Source organism: Salvelinus fontinalis, chromosome 26 (assembly GCF_029448725.1).
Source record: "Salvelinus fontinalis isolate EN_2023a chromosome 26, ASM2944872v1, whole genome shotgun sequence".
Lineage (NCBI taxonomy): Eukaryota > Metazoa > Chordata > Actinopteri > Salmoniformes > Salmonidae > Salvelinus > Salvelinus fontinalis.
This window is the reverse complement of record NC_074690.1, coordinates 27,853,732-27,879,469: the sequence shown is the minus strand read 5'-3', so window position 1 is coordinate 27,879,469 and position 25,738 is coordinate 27,853,732. Positions and strand designations below refer to the sequence as shown.

General features: G+C 43.8%; 2 protein-coding genes and 1 pseudogene across 2 annotated transcripts; 1 reads left to right on the top strand and 2 right to left on the bottom strand.

Moving 5' to 3' along the window:
* Nucleotides 1-14,820: 14,820 nt before the first annotated feature.
* LOC129824603 (selenoprotein Pb-like) lies at nt 14,821-19,157 on the bottom strand (annotated as a pseudogene).
* LOC129824040 (THAP domain-containing protein 1-like) lies at nt 17,668-20,828 on the bottom strand. Its single transcript, XM_055883320.1, has 4 exons — nt 20,229-20,828; nt 19,854-20,007; nt 19,472-19,650; nt 17,668-19,250 (listed from the first exon to the last, which is right to left on the bottom strand). Exons 1-4 carry the CDS (start codon nt 20,376-20,378, stop codon nt 18,876-18,878), a joined length of 858 nt encoding a protein of 285 aa, XP_055739295.1. The 5' UTR covers nt 20,379-20,828; the 3' UTR covers nt 17,668-18,875.
* Nucleotides 20,829-20,923: 95 nt separating this feature from the next.
* LOC129824039 (target of EGR1 protein 1-like) lies at nt 20,924-25,686 on the top strand. Its single transcript, XM_055883319.1, has 7 exons — nt 20,924-21,328; nt 21,483-21,523; nt 21,647-21,743; nt 21,824-21,985; nt 22,143-22,402; nt 24,530-24,692; nt 24,848-25,686. Exons 1-7 carry the CDS (start codon nt 21,215-21,217, stop codon nt 25,544-25,546), a joined length of 1,536 nt encoding a protein of 511 aa, XP_055739294.1. The 5' UTR covers nt 20,924-21,214; the 3' UTR covers nt 25,547-25,686.
* Nucleotides 25,687-25,738: the final 52 nt, after the last annotated feature.

Below are 25,738 nucleotides of genomic sequence, written 5' to 3'. Positions count from 1 at the left end.
TGACATCCCATCTGGTTTGCACTTAGTGGGACTATCATTTGTTTTTCAACAGGACAGTGACCCAACACACCTCCAGGCTGTGTAAGGGACATTTGACCAAGAAGGAGAGGAATGGAGTTCTGCATCAGATGACCTGGCCTCCACAATCACCCAACCTCAACCCAATTGAGATGGTTTGGGATGAGTTTGATCGCAGAGTGAAGGAAAAGCAGCCAAAGTGCTCAGCATATGTGGGAACTCCTTCAAGGCTGTTGGAAAAGCATTCCAGGTGAAGCTGGTTGAGAGAATGCCAAGAGTGTGCCAAGCTGTCATCAGGGCAAAGGGAGAATATTTAGAATAATCTAAAATCTATTTTGATTTGTTCAAACACTTTTTTGATTACTACATGATTCCATATGTGTTATTTCATAGTTTTGATGTATTCACTATTATTCTACAATGTAGAAAATAGTAAAAAAGTAGTAGGTGTGTCCAAACTTAACTGGTACTGTATGGACCGTGGTCAAAAGTAGTACACATAGGGAACAGGGTGCCATTTGGGACATAGACATGGTTGTATGGGCAGCAATGAGACACAGAGGGAGGCTTGTGCTGCGGCAATGCATTACAGTCTTTTTCCTCTGACTGGAGACTGTTATTAATGGCTCAGGCCAGATCGTTTTCCATCGCTCCTCCTCCCCATGAAGAAACCCTGTGCTTCCTGTATCCTGCATCTCTCTGCTGGTGTCTAGTGGGGAAAGGTCAGGCTGTGATGCAGTATTTACGTCCCAAATGGCACCTTATTCCCTATATAGTGCACTGCTGTTGACCAATGCCCATAGGGCTACGGTCAAAAGTAGTGCACTATATAGGGAATAGGGAGCCATTTGGGAAGTAGACAGTAATGGTCAGCTGATAGTGTGTCTGTGATGGTCATGCAGCAGAGCAGTACATACCCCACAGTGTATGTGAGGACAAATGAGGAGACTGGTCTTGGTTGACCAAAACACACAGCAGGTTCTGTCTTTCTTCTCCTGTCTTGTCTTGAGTAGGTGGAGGGGATGGAGGTTGGAGCCTTCATCCAATCAGCCTGCTACCCGGCCCGCTTCCCCTTCCCCCTTAAGCTGCTCCCTGTCCTAAGAAGAATGTTTTCTTGTAAAAAAGTAGCTGGAGATGGAAGAAAGATTCTCAAGACAGATTTTATTTTCTTGCGAGCGCATCATAAAAAAGGATTTGCTGGAGAAATTAAAAAGAGCCCTTGATATGCAGATCAGCACCCATTAATCAAAGAAACGAGATTAGGATTCCAAATTGAGATGAAAAAAGGCTCATTATCTTGGTTGAGTGTCATGTTTAATAACGTGGAACGGCTGTGTAATTCACTGGCATGGCAGGCTGAGGAGCGGGCTGAGGAGAACACATTGCGCATAACGGGTCCTTGGCGGAGTTATTTTAAGTGCTAGGTGACCCAGGGAGCAGTGGAACAGGGGGCTAGAGCAAGCAGGGGGCTGGGGGAGAACCACTCAGCAGAGAGTAGAGGGAGAGGGGGGAAGAGAATCAAAAGAATGCGCTCCTACGGGAGCCAGGCGACCATGTGTGCTGGCTTTGATGATAAAGTGTCTTGCCGTGTTGTGGGGAGTGGGGTCTCCACAACGCATGAATAATGGTTTGTATAAATGTTGCCACTGCAGTACACTCTGCCTGCACTCACGCACCAGCAGACTCTGCTGCCATCTTTCTGTTCTGTTTTGGCCTGGGGATGGAACTGGTAATACAACAGAAACACACACGTAAACCAAGACAAACTTCAACAAAAACACAACAGACTGTAGCATCATATTTTAATAATCCCCCACATATGAGCAAAAGTGCATTTGTGAAATGTAATTCAAAAAATTCTGCTGTTTCTGGGGCGTCTCAGAATTGATTTTGACAATCTCCTTGCCTTTGGGAAAAATACTGAAGTCACTGATGACTACACGGTTGTACTCTCGTGCTCCTTGGGACTCGAGAGCCTGCGAAATTATGCTGGCATTAATATTTAATATTACGAGGGGCTGGGGAGAAACACGTGCCAGATCCTTTGTCTTTGTGTCAATGAAATGTGCTTGGATGCAGGCCGAAAATCATTTGAAATGGAAGACATGGGAAATGAGCTGCACCTTGGTGTTGTGTCTCTGAATAATGCAGAGAGAAGGCCAGCCGAAGCTGGGCGGTGGAGTGAGGAGGTAGACAAAGAGGGCCAGTTTAACAATCTGCCCTACAACCACAGAGGCCAACTGAACACTCACTGTTTATGTATGATGAAATATGCAATAACCTTTGGCATGGATTGACGTGAATACATCAAAGGGTGAATCTGCAAAAGCAAAGTAGGCTATGTTCATGTGTAAGTACAAATAGTAAGTTACAGCCCGTTTCTCTGTCCATGAATGAAATCCTTATATCTATTCTTAGTATCACTTCAAACATACTAGCAGGTAATCAACAGATCATTTGATGGTTAAATGGTTACTGGATAGTGGAAATATAAGTGCCTATTTCAGACGTCCAATCACAACTAATGTCATGTGGTCAGTGTCAGTTAAGCCTTCTCAGATCTATCACACATAAGAGGGTCAGGGACCTCCACTAACTGACTGTGTGATCCCACTGAAAATGAAGGTCACAGGGACCAGGCACAGAACTTAGTCCTCTGGATATGTCATGTTAGGCTATCAAGCCTTCAGACTGACCTTAGAATTACCTTGTGATGAAGGACACAGAGATAGTATTCCCCTCAGAGTATGTTGTAAAATAATGATTTGATGTACAATCACAATGTTATGGTTGAGTTTATAGGACTAGTTTATAAGCAGGTATAGACCACTAGTGCCATTCAAATGAGCTTGGTATGGGCTGATCTCACTAGAGGGCAGTGACGAGATGCATTTGACGAACATATCTGAACCCTGTAAAGTGTTTATATCAAATAAGGTCCATTGTGTCTGTGGCGTGAGGCTCTGCATCACGGTGGGTGTGACAATAACACCACGAAGGAGCTGTGTCTGTTTGATGGTGATTTGGTAAGGCTACAGGGTACATAAAGGACCACTTTAAGAACTACGCGTGTGTGTGTATGTATGTGGCGTGTGTTATGTGTGCCTGTGTATGTGTGTTCCTGTTTGTGTGTGGGTGTGTATGTGAGTGTGTGTGTATGTGGCAGGCAAGCTGTCTGCACATTGGAATTGAACCTGACAGCACAGCTGCTGATGAAAATTTGAACACAGAGGGATGCCAGGCTGTGGACAGCATTAGAGCACAACTGATAAAGGTCAACTCATCTCTAATTGTCCATCAGACCCCCCCATAAAAGGTACAACCTGACACCTACATAGTGTATTAACACAAATGTTGATAAGGAAAAAACAAAAGCCATAAATGAAGCTTGTTGGTACTTCCTAGGTTTATAATGGGGTGGGGTGGGCGGGGGGGTGCTTGAAACAGATGATGCTTCTCTTTTTACAAACAAAGGGTCAACCCCAAACACAATTCAAGTGCATGTCCAGTGAGATATAATGCAAGCAATGAATGAGTGATAAGCTTCCAAGTGTCACACCACATCAGCTTGAGCATGACTTATCAGAACATTCAATTGCCAACCCTTTAATAGCAGGGGGAAAGTTTGTGAGTAAAATGTTCTATCACAGTCACATCGACCCAAGCCAGAGTAGTGAGAATGATCCACACCTGTTTTAAATTCAGTGATGTGATTACAAACAGGAAAGAGTTAAGATGGAGCGAATATGCCTCTCAGGTCTGCCAAGTCTGTCTGTGTGTGTGGGATGTTGTATTCAGACTGGTGCTCTCCTCTCCCAGACACATGAAACATGCCTTAAACGATGACTGCAGCATCCCCAGTGTGTGCCTTTCAGCTTTCACATAGAGAGACTGACTCGCGTGTGTGCGCGCGCGCGTATTTGTGTGTGTAGGGATATCCATCTTAATCCACTTCCAGTAGGAACCAAAAAGTCTTGTTTCAACAAAACAATTTCCATCCTTTCCTTCCATGTCTATATGGATCTCTTCAGCACGCTCATACATACCTTATGCCCTGTACTGACCCCTTTTACGAGTGCTAGCTGGTTGGCTGGCTGAAACAAGAAGCTGAAATGAATGCACTAGCTAAGATTTCTCACCCTCTTGTTAACCCTCTTTGTCTGAAACCAGTCGCTCACCTCAAGCACCATCATCAGCTGCTCGTTCTCCAGCCCCTCTCACTGACTTTATGATTACTGGCTGGCCCGGCTAAGGAGGGCTCACCCCCACTTTAAGTGATTACTAATTACAGTGTACAGACAAGATGCTACTTGGTGTTACTGGGGAGACTACCAAACTAACTTACAAGTGCCTCTACATCATCACTTTTCCTTGCTGTCAGTGGTTGTTTTTCCCCTCTCATCGTCGTAAGTGGTGTACGTTTGTTGATCTGTGAGTAATTTTATTCAAAAGATAATGTCGCCATGTCTAGATGCGAGAGAGACTTGTGAATATGAGTTCTTATCTTGTTTGAGATTTAGGCTTTTAGCTTGTGCAACAAATACGACTTTTTCGGTGCATAGTGGAATGCATTTTTAGTAGACAAACATATTTGAGCAAATATAATGAATGTTGTTTTTGAAATGTGACGCGTAGTTATGTTTGTTTTACAGTATACCTACAGTGCCTTCATAAAGTATTCAAACCCCTTGACTTATTTCACATTTCATTGTGTTACAGTCTGAATTCAAAATGTATTAAATCAATATTTTGGAGTGTCATAGCAAAGGGGTGTGAATAAATGAGATATTTCTGTATTTAATTTCATTTTCAATAAATATGCAAAACAAACGTGTTCACTTTGTCATTATGGGGTATTGTGTGACGATGGATGAGACATTTCTAAAATGTTATTTAATGCATTTTGAACTCAGACTGTAACACAACAAAATGAGGAATATGTCAAGGGGTATGAATACTTTCCGAAGGCACTGTACATGTAGACCAGCATAGAGTAGCTGAGGACAGGACAGCACACACATTTTTCAAATGACCCCCTTCTCAATCACAAATCATTTGGCACCAGCCACTGAAGGTAAGATGTCTCCCTTAATGTCACAACCGTCACATGCTAAACTAAAGAAATGGCCAAACAAAGAGAGGGAGAAACAGAGGGACTTAGGGGAGAAATTCTCATTCCGTCCAACCTCTCTCCATCACAAAGTAATGTGCTTTCATCCGCTTTCAATTCCCCTTATCAATCGGCAGCAGGAGAGGAAGCCGTCAATACTTAAAGTGACAGTGGCATTAAAGGATGGCCTTCATCTCCCGTCTCACGGGGAAAGTGACATTTAACTGCACACCCAGGAACCTGTCACTTGTTTATTGCACAAGACAGTCAGTGGATGAACGTTAAGGAGGGGTGGCCTCTGCTGTAAATCACTGCGGCTGTAGACCACTGCATTCTCCCAGACAAGTCACATTAAAAGACAAGTTCCAAGAGGACATCTTGTCAGATAATATGTAACAGGCTTAGGGAGCCAAGGAGGAGTGTCGGCTGTGTCAAACTGATTAAAATGAGAGTGGTGGAAAGTACTAGCTATCATGTATCTACCATTTGCGTCAACACAATGCACAGACAGACAATGTGTTGTAAGGAGACTCAAGGGTTTGTTTTCAGACTGTAAACTCAGTGGCACCAGCACAGCCATGGGCATGTGGTGTTGGATGGCTGGGATTGAAGACCGACAGCAATATATTGCTCCTCTCAAATATCTCTGGGAGAGGACACATGCCCCCAGAGCAATACTACAGAGCTGATTCCAGTGACAAAGCATGTCCAAATGTGCTTCTGGCAATCAGCTGTGGGGTATGAGATGTGACACTCATACTTGCGGGGAAAACAACGGTCATCTCACCAGCAGCATATGGTCTGTAAATCTACACAGCTGTATCTATGAGAGACATTTACAACTGGCTACTTTACATGGGGCCACAAAGCCCCTCTGTCCTTGGTCGTGACACGTGTCACAAAGACATCACAGTGCCTGTGCGATTGTCCTCGCAGTGAATGCTGTTGAGCTGCTTTTTAAGACATCTGGCATGCAATTCAAAACAACAGACTGAGCACTGAGCTACGTCGTTTTCCAGCATCCATGAATGGTGATAGAATGAGAGTTACACACCCAGGTTCAGGGACGGCCCGGGAGTTTTTTAGTGGGTGGGGGTTCAGTCAGGCTCTCAGCTTACTGTTGAGAGTTAGAATAGTAGAACACAAGGTGCAGTTTCGATATGTGGTTGTGCATTAGCAGTTTTCCTCCTGTTGTGTCAGTCACTGACAGTCAATTATCCCATTTCAGCTAACATTTTTTAGATTATAGTCTAGTGTTTCCCAACAGCACACATTTTTGTTGTAGCCCTGGACAAAAACACCTGATTTGACTTGTCTAGGGCTTGATTTTAATAATATATTTTTTATTTATTTAACTAGGCAAGTCAGTTAAGAACAAATTCTAACAAAAGGCAAAAGGCCACCTGCGGGGACGGGGGATGGGATTAAAAATATAGGACAAAACACACATCACGACAAGAGAGACACCACAACACTACATAAAGAGAGAACTAAGACAACAAGGCGGTGAAGCCAATTGATGAGCATGTCACGCCCTGATCTGTTTCACCTGTCCTTGTGATTGTCTCTGCCCCCTCCAAGTGTCGCTTATTTCCCCCAGTGTATTTATCCCTGTGTTTCCTGTCTCTCTGTGCCAGTTCGTCTTGTATGTTTGTCAAGTCAACCAGCGTGTTTTTCTCATTCTCCTTTGCTATTCTCATTCTCCTTTGCCATTCTCTTTTTGATAGTCTTCCCGGTTTTGACCCCTTCCTGACTATGGACTACTTTTCCGCCTGCCTGATCATCCTGCCTGCCCTGACCTTGATTCCTGCCCTGACCTTGATTCTGCTTGCCCTTAGGTACCTTTTGGACTCTGAACTGTTTTTGACCCTTTTGCCTGTCCAAGACCATTCTCTTGCCTTATCCTATTGGATTATTAAATATTGTAAGACTCCCAACTATCTGCCTCTTGTGTCTGCATCTGGGTCTCGCCTTGTGTCATGATAGAGCATCTAATATTGGGTCCCTGGTGTACTGTCGTGAATGTTGGGGGAACGGGAGGGCGGATGGGACAGGGGGTGATGGGTGAGGAAGGGGGGTTACTGGGAATCCTAACAGAACAGAGACCGGGAGGGAGTGGCTCAGGGTGGCAGTTGCAGGCTGCCTGCTGACTGGCGATTGGCTAACCTCCCAGCCAATGACTCCTAAAACAAATTAAGTGCCACAGGAGGCCTGCTCGGGTTTATTTCAATTTGGCAGAGTCACCAGTGAGATTTCATTCCTAATGACCAAAAGGGGTCTGGGAGGGAATGGGAGAGGGCTTGCTCTGGGTGTCTGTGTGTGTTTGTTATCCCACAGCTGGAAGGGAACGGGAGAGGGCTTGCTCTGGGTGTCTGTGTGTGTTTGTTATCCCACAGCTGGGAGGGAACGGGAGAGGGCTTGCTCTGGGTGTCTGTGTGTGTTTGTTATCCCACAGCTGGGAGGGAACGGGAGAGGGCTTGCTCTGGGTGTCTGTGTGTGTTTGTTATCCCACAGCTGGGAGGGAACGGGAGAGGGCTTGCTCTGGGTGTCTGTGTGTGTTTGTTATCCCACAGCTGGGAGGGAATGGGAGAGGGCTTGCTCTGGGTGTCTGTGTGTGTTTGTTATCCCACAGCTGGGAGGGAACGGGAGAGGGCTTGCTCTGGGTGTCTGTGTGTTTGTTATCCCACAGCTGGGAGGGAAAAGGAGAGGGCTTGCTCTGGGTGTCTGTGTGTGTTTGTTATCCCACAGCTGGGAGGGAACGGGAGAGGGCTTGCTCTGGGTGTCTGTGTGTGTTTGTTATCCCACAGCTGGGAGGGAACGGGAGAGGGCTTGCTCTGGGTGTCTGTGTGTTTGTTATCCTACAGCTGGGAGGGAAAAGGAGAGGGCTTGCTCTGGGTGTTTGTTATCCCACAGCTGGGAGGGAAAAAGGAGAGGGCTTGCTCTGGGTGTCTGTGTGTGTTTGTTATCCCACAGCTGGGAGGGAACGGGAGAGGGCTTTCTCTGGGTGTCTGTGTGTGTTTGTTATCCCACAGCTGGGAGGGAAAAGGAGAGGGCTTGCTCTGGGTGTCTGTGTGTTTGTTATCCCACAGCTGGGAGGGAAAAGGAGAGGGCTTGCTCTGGGTGTCTGTGTGTGTTTGTTATCCCACAGCTGGGAGGGAATGGGAGAGGGCTTGCTCTGGGTGTCTGTGTGTGTTTGTTATCCCACAACTGGGGGGGAAAAGGAGAGGGCTTGCTCTGGGTGTTTGTTATCCCACAGCTGGGAGGGAAAAGGAGAGGGCTTGCTCTGGGTGTCTGTGTGTGTTTGTTATCCCACAGCTGGGAGGGAACGGGAGAGGGCTTTCTCTGGGTGTCTGTGTGTGTTTGTTATCCCACAGCTGGGAGGGAAAAGGAGAGGGCTTGCTCTGGGTGTCTGTGTGTTTGTTATCCAACAGCTGGGAGGGAACGGGAGAGGGCTTGCTCTGGGTGTCTGTGTGTGTTTGTTATCCCACAGCTGGGAGGGAACGGGAGAGGGCTTGCTCTGGGTGTCTGTGTGTGTTTGTTATCCCACAGCTGGGAGGGAACGGGAGAGGGCTTGCTCTGGGTGTCTGTGTGTGTTTGTTATCCCACAGCTGGGAGGGAAAAGGAGAGGGCTTGCTCTGGGTGTCTGTGTGTTTGTTATCCCACAGCTGGGAGGGAATGGGAGAGGGCTTGCTCTGGGTGTCTGTGTGTGTTTGTTATCCCACAACTGGGAGGGAAAAGGAGAGGGCTTGCTCTGGGTGTTTGTTATCCCACAGCTGGGAGGGAAAAGGAGAGGGCTTGCTCTGGGTGTCTGTGTGTGTTTGTTATCCCACAGCTGGGAGGGAATGGGAGAGGGCTTGCTCTGGGTGTCTGTGTGTGTTTGTTATCCCACAACTGGGAGGGAAAAGGAGAGGGCTTGCTCTGGGTGTTTGTTATCCCACAGCTGGGAGGGAAAAGGAGAGGGCTTGCTCTGGGTGTCTGTGTGTGTTTGTTATCCCACAGCTGGGAGGGAACGGGAGAGGGCTTTCTCTGGGTGTCTGTGTGTGTTTGTTATCCCACAGCTGGGAGGGAAAAGGAGAGGGCTTGCTCTGGGTGTCTGTGTGTTTGTTATCCAACAGCTGGGAGGGAACGGGAGAGGGCTTGCTCTGGGTGTCTGTGTGTGTTTGTTATCCCACAGCTGGGAGGGAACGGGAGAGGGCTTGCTCTGGGTGTCTGTGTGTGTTTGTTATCCCACAGCTGGGAGGGAACGGGAGAGGGCTTGCTCTGGGTGTCTGTGTGTGTTTGTTATCCCACAGCTGGTAGGGAAGGTTGGAACAGAAACATAGGCCAGCAGATAGAGACCTGCTTTACTTGAACATGATTGGTCAATAAATAGATCAATATTTTTTACAAAATACAGTATTAATTACATAAAATGTGTAACATTTGCCTCTGCATTCCTTTCAAGTCTGTTTGCTGTTCTTGGTGAGCTAGCTCTGGTAGAGGTTTCGCAGTCAGTGAACAGGTTGGTGCTGGTGTAGATGGTCACTATGAGGAAGTGGAGCTGGGGTCATAGAGGGTCAACATAACCAGCGTCAATAAGAAGAAATCTTAGTTGTGGACTTCTAGTGTGACTACATTTAAACTATACAGTTGTAGAGCCCATAGAAAGAGTACAATAAACCACATCAGGACCAAATGAGGAAACTAACAAGCAAAGAATGAGTTGGCACTAATGCTCAATACATATTATCGTATTGTCTTGGTACACCAATAATACACTGGCCACTATATTTCAGCCTGTTTTGGTGGAAGGGAGTTGTGGCCTTGCATGGTGACATCAACATGCTGTAAAATTAGTTAATAGACCAATAAGAAAGAGTTCAAATCCTCATGTTCGTCTGGAGCTTCATGAAATGGGTTTTGATGGCCGATGCAGCCGCACACAAGCCTAAGATAACCATGCGCAATGCCAAACGTTGGCTGGAGTGGTGTAAAGCTCACTGTCATTCAACTCTTGAGCAGTGGATACGCGTTCTGGAGTGATGAATCATGCTTCACTATCTGGCAGTCCGACAGACAAATCTGGGTTTGGCGGATTCCAGGAGAACTCTACCTTCCAACAGTAAAGTTTGGTGGAGGAGGAATAATGGTCTGGGGCTGATTTTCATGGTTTGGGCTAGGCCCCTTAGTTCCAGTGAAGGGAAATCTTAACGCTATAGCATACAATGACATTCTAGACGATTCTGTGCTTTCAACTTTGTGGCAACAGTTTGGGTAAGGGCCTTTCCCTAAACAGCATGACAAAGTCAGATCCATACAGAAATGGTTTGTCGAGATCGGTGTGGAAGAACCTGACTGGCCTGAATAGAGCCTGACCTCAACCCAATCGAACCCCTTTGGGATGAATTGGAACGGCGACTGTGAGCCAGGCCCAACATCAGTGCCCAATCTCACTAATGCTCTTGTGGCTGAATGGAAGCAAGTCCCTGCAGCAGCCTTCCCAGAAGAGTGGAGGCTGTTATAGCAGCAAATGGCGGACCAACTCCATATTAATGCCCATGAGCATGTGTCCACATACTTTTGGCCATGTAGTTTATATCACCACATGCACCAATGAGTTGATAAGGCCTATAAGGAAGCCTGGAGGGAGGAAGACACAAAATACCCAGAGAATTTGCTATTCCTTCCGTGGTATGTTTATAGTTATTCACTGTTTTAATACAAGGTCAGTTGTGTTTAACTTGTTTCTAAAGCTGGGTTCTTTAATTGAATAGCAACATCTTGATTTAATCTCAAAGTGTGACTAACCGCCCATCTGTCTGTCTTAGGACATGCGATGTGAAATAAAATAGCCAGGCTGTGTTTACTATCTTTAAACCAAAAGGAGGGTAAATGCTGCACTAAGATGCACCGCCAGCTGTTTTCTGCAAACTCACTGCCATTTTAAACAAATTATAGAGCATCTCAGTGCCAAAAGCTTGTCTTAATCTTTGCCATTCTGTTCCAATCCTTGCTAGTCTAGTTTGATCACCGCTGCTTTCACCGTGGCAAATGTATTTTTCAAATAGCAGGGGTATGAAACAGTTCCAAGGACACTGTGGGTATCGTTGCATGTGTTCCAGACTCATTGAAATGTCAGGTGCATTTCAGTGCGTGGGTGTGTGCACTGTATATCTCCAGAAGAACAAGTATGAAAAGCATAATCATTCTTTCAACCAAGACCGAGCAGGAAGCAGATACAAGAAATAGATTGTGCAGTGTCATACTGTTAAAGACAGGAGACTATTGTCTGTGTTTAACACCGGGTAAATTAAACACTGGCCCTGCTGTAGTGATGTGAATGGGACGTACTCCTGCCATGTACTTGACCCTAGCACACCAGTTGAAGATCATGGTGCCGTGGCGGTAGACATGTAGGAAGGTCAAGTGACTGTTCTTCTTCCTCAGGATGAAGAACACCAGGAAGAGACATGTCATATTTGTGTAATTAACATGACCGTTATACAAGAATATGACAAGAAATACCGAAAACAAATCCTCAGGAGTTAGATAGTTTTACAGACATTAGTCACATAGACAGCACATAAAATGTATTAAAATAAGAGATGTAAATATAGTCCAAGTGGTGCGGCTTCCACCGTTTTTGCTTCCACCTGGGATAGTAGAATCGCCAACGTGTACTTACAATATCACTGAGCTCGATGACTTTGGAGGAGTAAAACCACCAGCAGACCTTGGCCATCTGTTCAGAACACAGAGAGGAGACATTTCAGCAGTAGTTTTAGGTTAGAAATCATTTACATCTGTATATCAAGGCAATTGCAATGCACTGCAGTGGATGATATGAGAGAAACTTTGTTACCAGCATTTAAAAAAAAATGTATTTCATCTTTATTTAACCAGGTAGGCTAGTGGAGAACCAGCTCACTGACATTGCCAGTGCTGTAGTGCTGTAGTCCACAGGCTGACATAATAAACTATAGTTTGCCAACCAGGATGACGCTGTGAACTGAGGAAGAATGAAAATATGTTTATCTTTTGAGTTAAAGCCTGTGTACATGTTTTATAAACGTATCATTTTAATTGGATAATGTAACTGTAACCCCCCCCAACCCAAAGAATTACTGAACAAATACATATTTGCTCAACAACAACAAAAATAAAGAAGACTTTTATGTCCTGAGCATCCAGATAAGACTATTCCCTGTGAAGAGGGTGAGAAATGTACGATCCATAGCAGGTATGATTTCAATTACGTGATTCATTGGCGAAGGGCACAGTACAAATCTAATTATAGGCTACTTTTCTGAGCAGTATCCGTGGAAAACATTGCCAAAACCTTGAAACACCATGCTGTAGGCAGCAATATTAAGTAACCTTGTTGCAACTGTTGAACAAGAAGCTATAATATGACTGTTAAACAGCCATCACTAACACAGAGAGGCTGCTGCCTAAATAGACTTGAAATCATTGGCCACTTTAATAAATGGATCACTAGTCACTTTAATAATGTTTACATATCTTGCATTACTCATCTCATATGTATATACTGTATTTTATACCATCGATTGCATCTTGCCTATGCCGCTCGATCATCGCTCATCCATATATGTATATATTCTTATTCCATCCCTTTACTTAGATTTGTGTGTATTAGGTAGTTGTTGTGAAATTGTTAGATTACTTGTTAGATATTACTGCACTGTCGGAACTAAAAGCCCAAGCATTTCGCTACACTCGCAAAAACATCTGCTAACCATGTGTATGTGACCATTAAAATGAGATTTGATTTATAATATTATTTGTGAATCTGTGAATAAATAAACAATCCAATTATAAAATAAAAAAAGGAAGAAAAACATGTTAAAATACTATACGTTTACAGGTAGAGAAATGGATAATCATCATCACATATTTGCAGAGTATATAACAAGGATATAGATAGGTACTGTGTACAACAGATCTAAAGCATTCAAGATGGGTAAAATAGCTACAAGTTGTCCATGCGTTCCCGTTTCCATACCTCTTAGAACATGCAGGCAGACATGCAGACCATGGCAAAGTTGTAAACGATGAGCACAGGCTGAGGTTGACTGGCTGTCTGAGCCATCAGCTTGGGGCCCACCCTTATGAGGAGCAGGTAGCACATGTGGATGCAGGTAATTGGCACAGGTGAAGGACATATAGACAGCATTACTATAGTTTAAGAAATTGGTGTTGTACTGAGAACTTCAGTGAGCACTGTGTCTGGTTTTAGAAGCACAGAAGACTTAGTTACCTCCATTCTCTAGCACTCATTGGTAGAACAGTTGGATTTTCTGCCATGTTGTGGCCATACCTAAACGCTAAACGCTGTGATTAAATACCTAAACGCTGTGATTCGTTATATTCAGTTACCAATTTACATTATATAAAGTCAATCCTGACTAATGAAACTACAATAAATGACTCCTAGAAGTTTACCCAATTTCACCACTCATATACCATTCCTCATATGGAAATGTTTATGAACACGACAGTACTGCCATCTAACGTCAGATTGGTACATTATGGAATGGGACACAATTGTAAAACCTGCACAGAAATATATGACAGCTACTTATAAAAGATCCACTGAAGCATGGCAGCCGTTTTGTTGATAGTCTACTCAAGTCAGTTGGCCAGCTGGATTCGCTTCTTGCTTCAGGAGGATTTAGAAAATCCCTTACACAACCACACTTATTCAACATCCAACCTTTTCTGTTTTAATTCCCTGTCGCCTACAAAAGATTTAACATACTCTTCTGTGAAAGAAATCTTCATAGAAAGTGTAACACAGCCCTAAATCAAATAATAAGGTGTTGTTGGCATAAATAGTAGTGATGATGAAGGCATTTCCCTTGGCTATACCACTAGAGTCTAGACTAGAGGGGCATTCATTTTAACACAACTTTAGAAATGACAAATGATTTTGTCATACGACAGTAATTTATAATAGGCTCTAATAGTCTATGTTCCGGTGCAAACTGAATAGAACGTACTTCGTAGCCTGCACTCATCGACCGGTTTGCACAAATTGCTGATCTGACGGTCGCAGACCACCGAACCATGACATGGAGATTGTTGAATTTGTCTGCCGTCCAGCGCGCCATTTTCCCAGTGTTGACGATTATATCTGACCTGAGTTATCGCGTACCATCACCCCGCGCGGCAATAAAGTAATCCATCTGCTGCGCATGGTGTTTTAGCCTATCTATTTAATGCCTTGCCCACTTGTGAGCACTTATTTAACTTGAAAACAATTAAGGGATTTAAAGAATGGTGAATAGATTAGATATAGGCCTAGGCCCAAACATGAACATTAATATTGTCCTATTATTTGGGAAATTCATTAGTTGACATAAAAGTGAAACACTACTGACACTGAGATGTGGCCCTGCTGCTAATTTATAATATATGGCTCACAGATCATTAGGAGCAAGGTAAAACTAATTCAACTGGGAATGCAGGTCACCAACCTCTCTTCTCCGGCACATCAGTAATAGAGCAGCTGAGTTGTTCCTCAGTTTGAGGTCAGACTAGACCCATTTTCTCAAACAACATTTGGAATTCCCTACTTCTGGCTGCCCCCTCCCCACTGTCCTTGACGCCTGTCTTATGTCACTTTATTCTGATGATGTATTCATATTCGGTTTCGTCACTGTATCCACTGACAGTAACTGAAGACAAGCAAAATAAGTCCACCGTTTATGAACACAACATATTGAACTTATTTTGATTACATTCATACATCATCATACTTTTAATTGTGCATTTAGATTAGTTATATAGAACATAGTAGGCTTAGGCTACATGCCTGTGAATAACCAGTATCTGACCATGGAACAACCAGCAACCTGGAACCTACATTTTGGATGCCTAAGTATACCCTGAAGTCCAGCACACTGCCCTGCATGGGTTCAGTGACTGTCAGTCCCGTTTTCCTCAGGACAGCATCTGTCTACAGACACCTCAGTAAGGTTTGCCCTACAGACTTCATAGCAGAGAGTAGAACATGTCACCTGACCACATGTAGGGAAGACATACTGTATTCCAAGGGCCAAATGACTCCAGTTTACTGTACAGGTTTACTTTATCAGATACAATTGACAGGCACAGACAAAATCGAACTGAATTCATACAAAACTATTTATCAGACAGTCAAGTCACTGACACAAGCCCCCACCACCATGCTAACTATTACTCATCTCAACAACTACACAGACGGTGTTAATTGGAGTCCTGTTTATCTGTCTGACCCATGGTTGTGGTGGTGCTGCTGCTGGTGATGTATGTTTGGCATGTTACCACCCCCCCTCAGACAACATCTGTAACTGGGTTGCTTCAATCTGCCACTGTACTGTCTGTCTCGTTAACAGCCATTCCTGCGCTGCTCAGAGACTCGTTTCGCTGTCTGCTATTCCACCCAGCTGAGTAACTCCATTTGGATTCCTGCATAACAGTAGAACGCACTAAAGTTAACAAAATAGGTACGAGCTAAAAAGACATCACCTGGGAGAGCCACAAAGCGATCTCATTATTATTCAGAATCAGTTCCCATTATAGGTAGGGTGTGTTCCTGTTCTACACATTCTATTCCAATGGGGGCACTACAGCAGACAGTAGTGTTTTCTACTACTGACTACTATGACGAGCCAAACAGAAATGAAATGTCTGTCATTCCCTTTAGAAGTGTGCTTTCACTCATGGTGCAGTTGCCATAGATGTCCTTGTGGTAAGTGGCTCTGACAGCTGCATCTATATAGGGTAGTGGAGGAAGCTGTAGGGCAGAACTATGTGGCACGTCAGTCTCCCACATCTGTCAGCGAGAAGAGAGATCCATGGCCACATGAATAAGGTGTCACACCAATTACAAAGATCTCTGTAGATAGAAAATATCTAATTTAAACCTGACAGATACTTCATACCATTAAAGTCAAAGAGCAGTGGTAAACTTTAGATTAGTGCTGACATGTTGCCTTCAATCAATACAATCCCATTCCTTATTCATGGAACATTTATAATTCTGAGAAATAATATGGACTTGGGCTGTCCCACAGAAGGACCCCTCTGTGATGGCTCTTACCTGTCGTATTGAAGTGAAGAGGTTATTCAGCAAGTCTTGGAGGACAGTGGAAGTTGATAAAAGTGCTTCTTTATTGTTTGAAGTAAAACCAAGGCATTTCGGCCCTAAGCCTTCATCAGGGTTTTTGCTCCTCAATCCCTGCACCTTGGTTGGAGAGCGATGTAGTGGCAGTGTTTCATTCCCTTCTTACCTGTCATATACCAGGAAGTTATCCATGTTTCCATATAGGGCCTCCCAGACGTCATCCTGTAGGTAGACAGGGATACCCGGGGGGGCCCTCCTCTTCCGTTCCCAGTACATGGCTTCGGACTGGACCTCCCACTCATTCACAATGAGGAAAGACGTGTCTGTCAGGTTGCTGCGGAGCAGCTTGTCATGCAGGCCTTCTAGTCTACTCAGCGGGACAAAGATAGGGCAAACGTGATACAGATGGCGATATTTACTCCTCCCCATTCTATCATCATTTGAATATTGTATATTTGGGTAGGCTGCTCTTAACAACTTTCTGAAATGGATCACCGGCAGCATTTCATCAACATCAATTTGTTTGAAAATACATTACCACATCATTAGGATTTCCCCCCCAAATCTTTCCACAGTGGTATAATAACAGTATGTTACAGTAGGCCCACAGTAATTATGCCAGGCAGATTCTGAAGACTTCTCTCTTACTTGGAGGCCTGTGTGAGCCAGAACGACTACATTTCCAAGCGGCCCCTTCATGGGGGCCCCATGGCCCTTGATCTCCCAGCGCGGTGCCGGCTTGCAGATCTGGGAGGCATCATTGTCCCATTCTACTAACAGAGGCGATGCCCATAGGAGCCCTGGCAGAGCAGCATACAGCCTCAGAGTAAAGAGACCCTGCATCATCTTCTCCCAACCTCACCTAAAAAGAGTTCCAGGAAAGAGAGGGCAATGTCAGAAGTTCATTTTCAGATTTGATTCTCATTGCAAATCTTCAAATGCATCTCTAGCAAGGAAAATAGCTATTGTCTCTGCTAAGTACAGTACTCAATTAAAATAAACGACTGAACGACATAACTGGACTGACACAACTAACCAAAAATGTTACACTGCTGTTTTTAAGCTTTCGAGTCTCATAGCAAAGGGTCTGAATATTTTAAATAAGTTATTTTGTTTAATTATTTATAGATTTGCAAACATTTCTAAAAATCTGTTTTCGCTTTGTCATTATGGGGTATTGATGAGGAAAATGTTTTATTTTATCAATTTTAGAACAAGGCTGTAAGGTAAACAAAATGTGGAAAAAGTTAAGGAGTCTGAATACTTTCCAAATGCACTGTAGTTCCTGTAACATGAATCAGTTTGATAGAATCGAGTCATTACAGTTCTATGAGTAAGGTATTGTCTCCTATGCAAAATAATGTTTCACCCTTTATTGGAGTGATACATGTGAATGCTTCAACACCCCCAAAAAATAAAGTCACAAGCAGCCTACTTAAAATATAGATTTATTCTTCTTCTACAGTACCATTGTTTTGATCAATCAGGGTATGCTCGCCTGCCCCTTTAGTATGTTGTCTACAAACCTCCTCCCACCAAGAGGTTCTGCTTTCTAGCAAACATCCCATTAGTGATTGTAACAAAATAAGCCTCAGGTTATTCAGCCTGAGTTCAGGGGACGCAGCCAGTATATAATGCAGGTACCACAGTTCTCCAAAGGCTGTATACTGCACTGCAGTTTCCAAATGCAGCTAAACTGATTCCCATGACAAAATATAACCTACTCCTCCAATTTGTCCACTTAACATAAGTGACAATGGGGGGGCAAATGCAAACTCTGGAAACAGTGGTTAGAATTCTGCTCTTCCTTAGTATTTGTCAAACATTCTCAGCAATAAAATAAATGGCCATCTGCAGTACAGCAAATGATTAGCTTCTGAATTATGGCCCCATATTGAGCACAGAAAGGTGGCTTGATATTGCAGCTTTAAAGCATTAGGCAGACTGCTGCTCTTTATAGTTTTGATGGAGCTTATGTTTCCTTCACCAAAATAAACACCACATTTTTTAGCATAAGTAAACCATTCTGAAAACCACTTATGTGAAACCAAGTCCAAAATCAAGAATGCCAAAATCCTGAAGTATCCCTTTAAAGCAACGAGGCCCTTTATCTATTTCCCCATTGTCAGATGAACTTGTGGATACCATTTGTATGTCTTCGTGTCCTGAAGTATCCCTTCAAAACGTGTTCTTGGTTTCTCATTTTGTCCTGGGAGCCACATCCGGTCTTCATCATGGCCTGGTGGGCCACGCTGAAAATTTGATAACATAGTCCTCAATCCATAATTGTTGGAATTTTCAATGCTCCCTAACTATCTAGCTTTTATTAGCGAGCTAGACAGTCATAAAACTGTATGAATATAAAGGTCCTTTATAATAATTTAAAATTGGTTTTAGTCATTTTAAAGTATATTGAGTTTGTTACCCCCCAACAATTAAAAAAATATATACTTATTTTTCCTCAAACCCCCCGGGCCGTATGTTTGACACCTCTGCATTAACACACACATCTCCCATTGTGCATATGCTTCCACATTTTCTTCACCACATAGGCCTACTAGCTGTCATACAGTCAGTCTTTGCTATATTGTCCTGTAAAATGAAACACACACTGAAATAAATTAATTTAAAATCTCTCTTTCATGAGATCACTCCAATGAAAGCCTCATCGTCCCCATCTCCCTCTGGACTATCACATGTGGATATGATTCCTAGACCTAGCTCTGCCAGCTCATCACACCCCATGGCTGTCGTCAACATGATTTTGTTATCCAGGCGGTTGCATAAAGTTCTATAAGAGGGCAGGGGGTAGCCTAACTCCCGGAGGAATTCATAACCTTTGCCACCGACCGCACATCGGATCTTACGGGCCTTCAGCACTGTCTCGTGGGACCACACAGCTCTCCGGGAACGCTTGGTCAGTGTCAGGGCGCGGACCTGGTCTTCATACAGAAATGTCTGGAGGCCCCTCTCTATTCTGTCCAGTCTGAACATTCGCTTTTTCATTCCCTCTACCTACACAAAAGAAGAGAACATACATGTTGAAGTGTTGTCTTTTCAAAGATTTTCCCAAAACGTTGTTGTTCTTACCTGTAAAATCATTCTAATAACTGAACGATTGAAGGGTCCATTGCATAACAATAACTTCCACTGAAAAAGTTTGAATGGAGAAAGTTGTTTCATCTAATATGAGGCAATATTTTGAAATTGTTGAGAAAAAGGAGCTAGCACCACACCTCTTTCTGTAATCTGGCTGTGTGTTGCATTTCTTGTTCCAGCAGTGTTCTGTAATGTTGACAATGGATGCAGGGACGTTCCTCTGCCTTGTGTAGTTCATCAGCATCATCTTCCTCCATGCCCAGAGTTGTTTGCCGTCGTGCGTAGCCATGATCCCCCACATTGAGATCCCTCTCCACTAGATAGACAGAGCATTAACAACACATTTGACTCAGTCATTTGATCCACTGTTACGATCAGGAATAAACAGTTGTGTGAGATCAACAGGACCAGCATTTGCATTAGGCTTCTATCTGACAATTGTGTGCTATCTGGTAATCTATCAATATTTAATTTCACATATGTTAATGTGATTGAGAAATAAATAAAAAGTTAAGTTACCTGGCTCTGGCTTGAGTGGTAGCACTATCTGTGGGGTTACGGGATAAGGTGGATCTCGCACATTGAAAAGAGTGGGGATGGCATTTGGTTTCAGCTTCTTTCCCCCTGCTGGCGACCTGGCGATTTCTTCAAACTGACTCAGCTCAAAATGGTTCTGCAAGACATAGCTGTATGATTAACGTTAGCTGGCTACATATTGATGTATTTTCTCTTGGTGCATTATATTGCACTACAATTAACTAATAACGTTATGGTATTAAATGTGTAGGCAAACTTGTCAACGTGTTTTGTCCTAATTTGGAGTTAGGAAACTGTTCACTGATGGACCTAGCTAGCTAGCCAGCCAGTAATGTTAGCCACCCATAATAAACTTGCCTGACACAGTCTGGAATGTGGAGTTGGTAGAAAATTACGCCGGCAGTTTACAAGCCATTTCTTCTTACGTATAGGCTCTTTTGGAAAACGAAACAGTTGCTTCCCAATGGTTGTTGAGTTTGAGCAATTTGGAGCGGAGCACCCACCCATATCTAGCGAGCTAACAAGTCAAAACAGCTAAATGTAGCTAACAAGCTAACCATCAGCCAGTGTTGTTGGCGATGCAATCGAACGACACAACTAACTAGCATATAGCTTGGTGAGGCTAATGCTACCAGAACGTTACACTTGTTCTCATAGGAAACAAAACACTAAATACAGAATGTGGTGAAACATGATCTCATCCCAACCATTAACAAAAATATTAAGCGATGTTCGCAGCATGCCAAAAAAGATGAAATTGCAAAGAAAGTAAATTCTGACTGTTTGAGCCAAAATGGCGCACCTGCCCCAACGGTTGTTTGCTGGCGTCACCGGTATGCGCTATCCAAGTAACTGCCTGCTTCAAATATTTATTCAAGAGAAGTAAATACAACATCTCACGCATTAAAATTCGATTTATGGGGACTAAGAAAAGACACCATATATATTTAGTCGGAATTGTCCCCATATTGAAAATTAAGTGATTACAGAAAGGTAAAACAAATATTTTCAACAACAAAAACGGTCCACGCCTACTGTGGTCCTTTGTGTATTGACGGAAAATCTGAGAGGGCCTATTCAGACCACGTTAGAATATTTGCAGGTTAAATTACGCTTCATATTCTCCATTAATTTGGATCTTTCCAACTGGGACATCGTGAAGAATATCGCATACTAGTGAACAGAACGCTTTCATTGGACAACCGAAAACACCATGCAATGAGCTCCCCGGCCATTCAATAAGTCTAGTTACTCGATCCCACTGTCTTTAGCTAGCTAGCTAGCTAACATTAGGCTACAGACGTTGAATATTTTGGTTGTGCTCAAATATTAACCAGGTAACTATGACATCCTCCATGGTGGTCCCTGTTATTGATGTGCAGAATGAAAATTTCAAAGAACTGTGGCCTACTATGGTCCTTGCAATCAAGACGGCCTCCTTCATTGCGCTGGATACGGTAAGTGTCGCATCAAGCTACAGCGAGTTTAGTAGACAGAAATAGCTAGCTACGTACATTGGCTTCTATATGTAATTATATGGGCCCAACAACCTTTATGTAGGTCTGTTGACACTAATAATGTCATTCTGTTTGTCTGCATGTTTTGTTTCAGGAATTGAGTGGCCTTGGAAATAGAAAAGCTTTGCTGGCAGAGTGAGTATGGCTGTTTATTAATTGAAGTTTAATATGTTTTTTTTCTCATTATGTATTGTACTTTCACCATGGTATCTCAATCTCAAGTGTTGCATTGGATCTATCTCTGTTTTAATTTTTAAGATGCATAGATGACCGTTACAAAGCCATATGCAATGCAGCTCGCACACGCTCCATTCTCTCCCTTGGGTTTGCTTGTTATAAGAAACTTGAAAACAAGGTAAAGGTCTCCTTTGCACATTGACATTCAGAAAGCTAAATATACAGTTTGACATTAATTGATGTCTGATCTCTTTCCAGGATGATGATGATACGTACCTTGTGCAGGTGTACAACCTGACATTGCTCTGCAGTGAGGAGTACGTAATTGAACCACAGTCCGTGCAGTTCCTGGTGCAACATGGATTTGACTTCAACAAACAATATGCTGAAGGTGTCCCTTATCTCAGGGGCAATGACAGGGTGAGATCAAGATTTTGTTGTTAATCCCTCAGATCCACAGAGACAAATGCACAGGTTTAAACGATACTAGGCTGCAGCTTTTATTTTGTGGACTATTCCTAATTGTTACCTTCAAGTGGTGAAGTGATCCAGTGTTCTATTCCTTTCTTGTATCCAGGGAGTGGATGCCCATGGAATGAACATGAGGATGCTGTTTGTGGAACTCCTACGGGCTCGCAAGCCTTTGGTGCTGCACAATGGCTTGATTGACATAGTGTTCCTTTATCAGTGCTTCTATGCCCAACTGCCAGATAAACTAGGAACTTTCACTGCTGACTTGTCCCAGATGTTCCCTGCTGGGATCTATGACACCAAGTACGCTACAGAGTATGAGCTGCGCTTTGCTGCCTCTTACCTGGAGTATGCCTACAAGAAGTGGTTAGTATAGTAAATACTAATATATTCAGGGCTCAATTCAATCACATCCACATAGCGATTGTTTTGGCATGTCGGAAGTGAAAATGCATTGGAGCGCACAAATCCACAAGTGGCTCCCGGCATTATACCTAAAGCGGACATTGCCATTGGCTGCACGTAGTCGCATTAACAAAAATCCCCATGCAGCCTTGTTTATACGTTTGAACGCTGGAAGTTGATATGTAATATACACCTAGATTAGGCTGATAGAAATCTGTATTATTTACAGATTTTTCAATTAGATTGTAATTATTTCTATATAGCCTATACTTTCTCGTGCTGATCTTCTAACGGGGGTGTGGCTTTGAGACAATGACTGCAAGAGCAGCTGCTCACTGATTTTGACTGAGCCAATGCAGTTCCACCTCTGACAACGCCAAGACATCCGCTATGCAGGTGTCTGCTATTGCCAGTTAATGCTTGATCTGATAGACTAAGGCCTAAATTCAATCTGACCGTAAAGCTGTGGTAGTATATCAGTGCTGTTTGCTACAACATTTTTATAAGTACAGTGCATTCTGAAAAAATTCCCGACCCCTTGACTTCTTCCACATTTTGTTACATTACAGCCTTATTTTAGAATGGATTTCCATAATGACAAAGTGAAAACAGGTTTTTAGAAATGTTTGCAAATGTATTAAAAATAGATATCTTATTTCCAAAAACATTCAGATCCTTTGCTATGAGACTCGAAATTGAGCTCATGTGTGTTTCCATTGATTATTCTTGATGTTTCTACAACTTGGAGTCCACCTTTTGGTAAATTCAATTGATTGGACATGATATGGAAAGGCACACACCTGACTATATAAGGAGGTCCCACGGTAAGGTCTACACTGGTTGTATTCGGTGCATGTGACAATTTGATTTGACACTGCATGTCAGAGCAAAAACCAAGCCATGATGTCAAAGGAATTGTCCATAGAGCTCCGAGACAGGATTGTGTCGAGGCACAGATCTGGGGAAGGGTACCAAAACATTTCTGCATTATTGAAGGTCCCCAAGAACAGTGGCCTCCATCATTCTTAAATGGAAGAAGTTTGGAAACTCAAAGACACTTCCTAGAGCTGGCCGCCCGGCCAAACTGAGCAATCGGGAGAAGGGCCTTGTTCCGAGAGGTGACCAAGAACCTGATTGCCATTCTTTTTTTTTCTTTTTTAAATACATTTTATCCCATTTTCTCCCCAATTTTCGTGGTATCCAATCGCTAGTAATTACTATCTTGTCTCATCGCTACAGCTCCCGTACGGGCTCGGGAGAGACGAAGGTCGAAAGCCATGCGTCCTCCGAAGTACAACCCAACCAAGCCGCACTGCTTCTTTAACACAGCGCGCCTCCAACCCGGAAGCCAGCCGCACCAATGTGTCGGAGGAAACACCGTGTACCTGGCCCCCTTGGTTAGCGCGCACTGCGCCCGGCCCGCCACAGGAGTCGCTGGAGCGCGATGAGACAAGGATATCCCTACCGGCCAGACCCTCCCTAACCCGGACGATGCTATGCCAATTGTGTGTCACCTCCCGGTCGCGGCCGGCTGCGACAGAGCCTTGCGCGAACCCAGAGACTCTGGTGGCGCAGCTAGCAATGCAGTGCCCTAGACCACTGCGCCACCGGGAGGCCCTCCGATTGCCATTCTGACAGAGCTCCAGAGTTCCTCTGTGGAGATGGTTGTCCTTCTGAAAGGTTCTCCCATTTTTACAGCACTCCACCAATCAGGCCTTTATGGTTGACTGGCCAGATGGAAGCCACTCCTCGGTAAAAGGCACATGACAGCCCGCTTAGTTTGCAAAAAGGCACCTGACCATGAGAAACAAGATTCTCTGGTCTGATGAAACCAAGATTGAACGCTGGCCTGAATGCAAGGTGTCACGTCTGGAGGAAACCAGGCACCATCCCTCTGGTGAAGCATGGTGGTGGCAGCATCACGCTGTGGGAATGTTTTTCAGCAGCAGGGACTCGGAGACTAGTCAGGCTATGGGTAAAATGAAGAGTAACCTAACAAAATGTGGAGAAAGTCAAGGGTTCTGAATACTTTATTCACCACATTTCAAGAGGTAGTTAAGTTATTTGTGGTGGTCATTTTTTTCACAGCAAACTGGACAACAGCAAGTCGATTGAGGCTGGTGGTGGTGGACGCCATCTGTTCCTGGAGTTCTGCAAATACTCAGGCCCCCTGAGCAACTATGTGGACTATAGGCCCTGTCTGGCTGGGTTTAGCCCGGATGGACTTCTCAATGTTTGCCAGCGCTTCTCTGTAAGTAGTAGTACATCACTTCTCATAAACCAGGTTCTGTTTTAAAGGATCCCTAAAATGTCTGTGCCAGGATATTTCATATACTATTTTTATAATGGTAATGCAGTAATCCGTACCATGTTTACCACTGAGCTTGTGTTTTCTGTATTTTCCAGGCTTATGGTTGGTGCCCCAATGGGTCACAGTGTCCCTTGTCACATGACACTGACCTAATCATCCAGCACAATGAAAAGAAAAAGAAACGGAAGAGGAAAAGAAAGAACTCTTCTCAGGGGAAAGTTGAAGGTGCCCCCATGAGCAAGCAGCCCCATATGGAGCTAAAGCAGGACCAGGTAATCCCTGACAAAGACACCAAACCTCCCCCTCTCACAGAGCTGGTAGATGGGGCTCAGGCACAGGGGCCAGAGAGCGACGAGAAGTTGAAGACTAAGGTGGAGGAAGGCAACGGAGTCAGAGAGCCACAGGCTGTGTCTCCAGATGAGGAAATGAAGACCGACAAAGAGGTGGAAAGAAATGGAGTATCAGAGCCACAGCCTCTGGCCACACCGGATGCAGAGAAGAAAGAAGAGTCCAAGAGGAAGAAGCTGGAGGGAGGTACCCACCGGGCAGGGTTTGACGCATTCATGACGGGCTACATTTTCTCCTATGCTGCCACTTTGACAGAGAGAGTAGGTAAGCCACCGAGCTCAGAGTCCTGGCTCCCTGAGTGTCTCAACAAGGTTTACCTCAGTGGCAAGTCTGTCCCGATGCATATCGTTAAGAGCACATTCTCCAAGTCCTTCAAGGCTCACTTGCACAAGATGGATGTCGTGTGGGGGAAGGGTGTGGTTAGCAAAGTAGAGGGAACAGTATAAACATTAAATGGAACCAAACATTCCTTGTTTATAAAAGCCTTTTTTAGTTAATGTACTTTGTTGTACATTTTAGTTTAATTTCATTCAGTATTTTGATTGCAATATTGTTTCAATAAAGGCTTTTCCTTGGTTATGACAAACATGGTGATTTGTGTCCTGAAAACCACTTGATGTTAGGCAGGCAAGCCCTTA